This window comes from Cynocephalus volans, chromosome 6, assembly GCF_027409185.1.
Source record: "Cynocephalus volans isolate mCynVol1 chromosome 6, mCynVol1.pri, whole genome shotgun sequence".
Lineage (NCBI taxonomy): Eukaryota > Metazoa > Chordata > Mammalia > Dermoptera > Cynocephalidae > Cynocephalus > Cynocephalus volans.
In genome coordinates, this window is record NC_084465.1 from 144,190,454 (window position 1) to 144,197,798 (window position 7,345).

At 38.1% G+C, this 7,345-nt stretch overlaps 1 protein-coding gene across 1 annotated transcript in view; it reads left to right on the plus strand.

Moving 5' to 3' along the window:
- Positions 1-5,381, plus strand: part of GPR158 (G protein-coupled receptor 158) — a 408,270-nt gene extending 402,889 nt beyond the window's left edge. The window contains exons 10-11 of the mRNA XM_063101441.1: positions 2,910-3,056; positions 3,906-5,381. Of these exons, the coding sequence (XP_062957511.1) occupies positions 2,910-3,056; positions 3,906-5,381 (1,623 nt within the window). The remainder of the gene's footprint in view (positions 1-2,909; positions 3,057-3,905) is intronic.
- Positions 5,382-7,345: the final 1,964 nt, after the last annotated feature.

Consider the following 7,345-nt stretch of genomic DNA (forward strand, 5'->3'; position numbering starts at 1 on the left):
ACAATGAGGTTATATCCAGATAAACCCATCATATCAAAACTATCATACATTGAAAGTACATTTAATACACCTAACTTACAGAATGTCATAGCTTAGCCTAGCCCGCCTTAACCATGCTCAGAACATTTACATTAGCCTACAGTTGGGCAAAACCATCTAACATGAAGCATATTTTATGGTAAAGTGTTGACTATCTCATGTAATTTATTATATACTGTACTGAAAGTGAAAAACAGAACGGTTGTATGGGAGGTATGCCATACACCGTCTGTAAAGTCAAAGAACTGTAAGTTGAGCCATCGTTAAGTTGGGGACCATCTGTGTCAGTGCCACACAATATAATGATAGCACAGCTAAAACCAGAATTGTGATTTGTTGTCTTTTACTCCAGGCCTTATCACAACTCTCACAGTTAACCAAAACATTGAGATTCAGCCTGATTGAAAAAGCCAAATGGTTATAAATGGAGCAAAATACCTATTTTGTTCCCTACTTGAATTACATTAACTAGCCACAATTTTCATAGACTAGTCTTTTACTGCAGTTTATCTTAACTACTATAATGCTTTGCATCATATGATTACACATTTATTAGCTGGATGTATACTTAGACTATGTATTCATTCAATAAATTGTTATTGAGTTCCAAAAAGAGTTGAAACATACGTTCATACAAAAACTGTATACATAAATGTTCATAGTAGCATTAATCGTAACACCTAAAAAGTAGAAACAACTCAAATGTTTGTTCATCAACTTATAAATGTATAAACAAAATGTGATATATTTGTACAATGGAATATTATTTGTCAATAAAAAGGAATGAAGTACTGATACGTGCTACAGCATAGACATACCTTAAAATCATTATGTCAGATGAAAAAGATTTCATTTATATGAGATTCCAGAATAGCAAATCTATAGATACAGAAAGTGGATTGGCAGGAGCCATGGGTGGGAGAATGAAAAATAGAAGTGACTGCTTAATGGGATCAAGAATTCTTTTGGGGGTGATGAAAATATTCTGGAATTAAATAATGGAATGTCTGCACTACCTCAAGAATATACTAACAATCACTGAATTGTACACTTTAAAATTGTAAATTTTATAGTATGTGAATTATATCTCAATAAAAAGATAATTAACAATATTTTTGAGGAGCTTTACTAGGCACTGTTCTCTATCCTTAGAATAAGAATAAAGAACAGATAAAAATCTGTGCTCTTATGGTACTTATATTCTGAAGACAGGAAGGGGGAAACAGACAAGATAAATAAACAGATGAATATTTAAAATAGTAGCTTAGATAGAGATAAGTGCTAAGGAGAAATAATAAAGTAGGAAATGAACAATATCTGACAAATGACTCTGTTTCTTAAAATCATGATTGTCAGGGCCGACCCCGTGGCTCACTCGGGAGAGTGCGGTGCTGGGAGCGCAGTGGCGCTCCAGCCGTGGGGATGGCCAGTGTGCTCACTGGCTGAGCGCAGTGCAGATGACACCAAGCCAAGGGTTGCGATCCCCTTACCGGTCACAAAAGAAAAAAAAAAAAAAGAAAGAAAATTATGATTGTCTCCAAGACTGCTCAAGACAAAGAATTTCATTCTTATAAATAACCTCCAGGTGGTTTAACTAGTATCATGAAAGATTTTGGAGGGCAGGGACTCTATCATATTTACAATTTATGGCCTTAAGTTCATGGTACTTTTGTGTCTTACAAACATAGGTCGAAGAGCGAAGGAAAGGTTCATAGTTTCTGTGGGTTTCTCAATCGGTCCCAATTACAAAACATTCATTGTTACTGAAATAGAGAATTGCAGTTTCACATGTTATCTCATATACATGTTCACCTGGCTAACTGAGTATTTTAATAAAAGGAGACATTAAAATATCTCTGTATGATCAAAAAGTGATCTATTAACTTTTCAAAGGAATATTTGACCTAATGATAATCAGGGAGAAGAGAATGCATGTCCTCTAAGCTGTCCTCTCAGTTTTCATAGGACAACCATTTGGTTTACATATTGTGTAAAGTGTGGCTGAATTGTTTTGATTCTCCTTCCTGCTTTCTGTCATTTACCTAATTCACTCTTCCTGACTTCTCATTAAAGAGGAATAGAGATAGCAAGAATACAGGAAACTGAAAAATATCAAAAGATTACATGAAAGTAATCAAAATATAGCAAAATGTGATGAAGGAGGAACTTGAAAAGAATGATGAGCTTGAGGAAAAATCTGTAATTGTGGCGAATCTTTCAATTTAAACTTAGATACCATCTAGCCCAGAGCTCTTTAGGCTGAAAGGGCACTGTGCTCCAGAGAAGTTCCATGTCTTATTTAAGATCTCACTGATGACAGAGTTGAGACTGGAATTCAGATCTCCTGTGCATTGAGTTTTGATAGCAGAATGAAAGTCACATTGCTGTCACTAGAGCCAGTTGTGCCCATAGGTGAAATATATCCTCACCCATGTGAAGCAAAATTACAAACAAAATTTTGAGACCACACTGCTCAAAAAATTTTTCATCCAACTGCCATTGGGCCTAAACTGATCCTCTTAGAGAATGTACCTTCAAATTCTTATACTTATTTTCATTTTCAAAATGCAAATACATCACAGAAGAGGAGTAATGAAAGTTAACATTGAGAGCCTAGAGAAGAGACGAGGGTAAAAATTGGAGTCAAAGAGAGGACCAAGTGCTATATTGCCTCACGAAGAGCTCCGGCAAGTAATATGAAAAGCAAAACACAAGTATAGCAGCAACTCTTTGGAAAGAGTTTAGTGAAGAGTTTAGTGAATGAATTCATCACATTGAAGAAATGATATTAACATTAGAACCTTTAGAAAATTATTGCACTGTCTTACAGTGGGTTAATGTTTACAGCTCATATTGAATATCTATTGCAGTTTTCACATTCAAGCAATAACCCACGAGATGATATTGCTACAGAAGCATATGAAGATGAGCTAGACATGGGTAGATCTGGATCCTACCTGAACAGCAGTATTAATTCAGCCTGGAGTGAGCACAGCTTGGATCCAGAGGACATCCGGGTAATGCCAGTATTTTCTTTCTATTTCAGATTAGACCCATTTATACAGGCAAGCATGTATGGGTTGGGGTGCGTGTGTGTGTGTGTGTGTGTGTGTGTGTGTGTGTGTGTGTGTGTATGCACATGAGTGCTCACGTGTGAGAGAGAATGTATGTCTGAATATGAACTGAACACATCAAATTAACCCAGAGTTAACCCAGTTCTAACAAATATAATCATGCATAAATTAGAAAGTACAGACTATTTCAACTCATAAAGCCTGGCCAACCTTGATAGTCTGGTTTATTGGCAGCCATAATGATGAACTGATTATACATGTTCCATAATGCATGTTTATGACATCTTGCTGATGGAAAGTTAGGATAGATCTGTGAGCAGAGAACCTGGATTATTTAAAATAATCTATGACAACATATCAGCATGTGGTGCTTTTAGTAGTCAATGGACTATTGTCCCCTAAACCTAATCTAACATCAGACATAACTTTATCAGTGCCATATGATCCTTTCAATACTATTCAGGGATATGGTTCATCAGTAGACAATATGCTATGTTTTGTTATGGTCCAGGCTCAGTCTGGTCCACACAACTTGAAAGTTCAAAGTGCTTGCTCCAGGAAGCGAGGGTAGCATGCATGAGTTCATCTCTTGAAATTCAAATTGCGAGTGAAACAACACAATAATCAGAAAGTCGAAATGAGGAGAAAATTGATGAGTACAGATGTCAGGAAAAGCTGCAGAGCAATTGCCCAAAAGGACTCAAGCCTACTGAATTCAAACACTATTTAGTGATATTATCGGGCCAAAGCACTAAATTCTATACCTCTTTGAATTTGCTCTTGTTCTGGCAGGATGAGCTGAAGAAACTTTATGCCCAACTGGAAATATATAAAAGGAAGAAGATGATCACAAATAATCCCCACCTCCAGAAAAAGCGGTGCTCAAAGAAAGGCTTGGGCCGTTCCATCATGAGGCGCATTACTGAAATCCCGGAGACGGTCAGCAGGCAGTGTTCCAAAGAGGACAAGGAAATGGCAGACCATGGCACGGCCAGAGGCACGGCCCTCGTCAGGAAGAACACACCGGAGTCTTCAGGCAACACTGGGAGACCCAAGGAGGAATCCCTGAAAAACCGAATCTTCTCACTCAAGAAATCCCACAGCACTTATGACCATGTGAGAGACCAAATGGAACAGTCCAGGAGCCTACCAATGGAAAACCAAGAAGAGGAGGCTACAGAAAATTCCACACTGGAATCCCTGTCGGGTAAAAAACTAACACAAAAACTCAAAGAAGACAGCGAGCCTGAGTCCACGGAGTCAGTGCCTTTGGTGTGTAAGTCAGCGAGCGCTCACAACCTCAGCTCAGAGAAGAAGCCTGGGCACCCACGAACATCTATGTTACAAAAGTCTCTCAGTGTCATAGCAAGTGCCAAGGAGAAGACACTTGGATTAGCTGGGAAAACCCAAACATCAGGCACAGAGGAACGTGCTAAATCCCAGAAACCTCTACCAAAAGACAAAGAGGCAAACAGAAAATACTCAAATTCAGATAACACAGAGACTACAGATTCTGGCCCCCAAAACTCCAATCATTTGGAGGAGCCAAGAAAGCCTCAGAAACCTGGGATTATGAAGCAACAAAGGGTCAACGCCCCCACTGCCAATTCTGACCTGAGCCCCAGTACCACCCAGAAGAAGGATAACTTTGACATTGGGGAAGTGTGCCCTTGGGAAATTTATGACCTTACTCCTGATCCTGTGCCTTCAGAATCAAAGGTTCAAAAACATGTATCTATTGCTGCTTCTGAAATGGAGAAAAACCCAACTTTTTCCTTAAAGGAGAAACCTCACTACAAGCCTAAGGCAGCTGAAGTATGTCAGCAATCCAATCAGAAGAGCATAAATAAGGCTGAAGTATGCCCTTGGGAGAGCCAAGGACAGTCTGTTTTTGAAGATGAGAAGCATTTGATTTCCAAAAATCCAATTCTCCCAGGGAGAGCTAAAGATGAGAATGGAAGTCAGCATCCTGCAGCCAATGTGTATGCTGGGCAATATGAAGAACTGCCCCCCAAAGTTGTAGCATCAAAAGCAGAGAATGAAAATCTCAACCAAATAGGAGAACAGGAAAAAAAGACATCTTTCTCTGAGGAAAATGTAGCTGGCTCCCATAACTCAAGTAGTAACTTCCAGCAGCCACTGACATCACGAGCCGAGGTGTGTCCTTGGGAGTCTGAGATCCCAGATCCACCAAATGCTGAAAGAAGTGTAGCTTTACCTTCCTCTTCTGCTTTCAGTGCAAATAAGATAGGAGGGCCTCGAAAATAAAGGGTCTGGGATACTCTTAAAGTGTAGCATCCCCAAGAAGAAAAGAAGGTGGAAAGCCCAAATTCAATATGACAGAATATATAAGAATCAAAAATCCCCAAAGAGTATTTGTCCATCAAGTGAAATATGATGGATAGTGAGGTAAGGTCAAAGGCATGGATGGAAAAAGACTAGGAAGGTGGGAACAACAGCATCATTATGGAGAAGTCAGACTTTGGCCAAGAAAAGTCATTCCCCTGATAACCCCAAGAAAATCTTTACATCTTAGCACGTTCAAGCCCTCAATGTCTTCCCCTGATCAATATTTACCTGTAGGACTTTGAAGATCCTAAGCAAGGCAAATCAGGAGACACAGAAGGCGTATTAAATTTTGCTAAGAAGAAAAGGTATGGATATATATGTCAAATTCTAAGCAGCTGACTGACAGTAACTTTACCTATTTAACCTTGATAGTACTGCTAACTTAATGCATCCCAAAAATACCTTTTATATTAATGATTGCTCTCATTTTCTTATAAATGTATGTTTCAGTATGTTGTTGTGTCTCATATCCAAGCATTCCAGGTTGTATAATTTTTGCAAATAACTATGAAATTATGTGACACAACACATTTATGCAATCTGCAGCTACTCAATTAGTATTGCAACTTACAGAATACCTGCTGTCTATCAACTTTAGTTGATTCTTGAAGTACAGTAAGCTTTTTCTGGCTTGGGAAGCCATACTGTTAAGATAAAAATTTTAGTTTTGGCTGTGGTTTATATATTGTGAATTTGGATTTGACTCTATTGTCTCACATTGTAGTTTGTTATACTGTCTCAATCAGGGGTTTTTATACAAGTTGAGTTACTTGTTTTGCACTTCTTTTTAGGACTCAGAAGCTTTATTAATATTGGAGATCAAGTGGTCCTACTTAGTCATATGTCTCAATAAGGACAACTTATCCATTGTTTGTTCAAAGTTAGAGTTAGATAACACCTTCATTCCAGTTACTTGTCCCTTTTAACTCTTTCAGTATTTCATACTTAGCAGCATTTCCTAAGGAAGAAGCTAAGAGTGAGAAAAATATACTGTGCATTATTGTTACCATTGGAAAGGGAAGACTCTAGGAATGATGTGAGATTTATAGCAGTACTACAGAACCAGGAAAGTTGCCTTTCACAGCAAAGACAGAAAGGTAGCTCCTGATAGCACTTTCAAGGGATTATTTTTATAAAAAGAAAAATTGCGATAGCATCAAGATCATTGTATGGATATATTTTTATTATACATACTGAAAATATAATATTTTAAATTACCTTAACCTATTTATCCTCATAAATTCTTATTCATTGCTTCAGCTAGAGGTAGAACTTGCTGGGCTCAGATCCCAAAGAGGTTTTATAACCTGATTTATTCAAAGCCTATAAGGTGCTGTGGGCTTTTCATTCTCCCAAGCACTTGAAAACTTACACGAAAATTGCCAGTGCAAGCCACCTCGCTCAAAATGTAAAGTATAAGATTTGTTTGCAAGGCAAAACAGCCCCTAACGCATATTTTATAAAACTTCTTGCATTCCACACTGATCTCTTGGCATGAAAATCCTAAGCTGCTGACTTAGCCCTACTGATGTGATCAATGCAGTGAGATTCCAAAGCTCAGTCTCACTTTATTTAAAGATGAATCACTTAAAAATAGAAGCCAGCCTTTCCTGTCTTTCCCGCTAAACACTGAAGTATCAACTGCTTGTTTTGCCAGGGCATTTCCAGCCTAAATAAATTTTTCATTTCATGAGCAGCAAAGAGAACATGCTAGGAGGATAAAAGATGAGAAAAGGGAATCAGAAGGTGGATAATGGGCTGTTCTTAGGGAATATTATTCTCAGTGGAAGGTAAAAACAGAATTCTCTGTATTTATCATCACAGTTTTCTCAGTGATTTTTATTCAGGAGTAAGCGAGCACTTTGCAAAACTGCACAAATCTC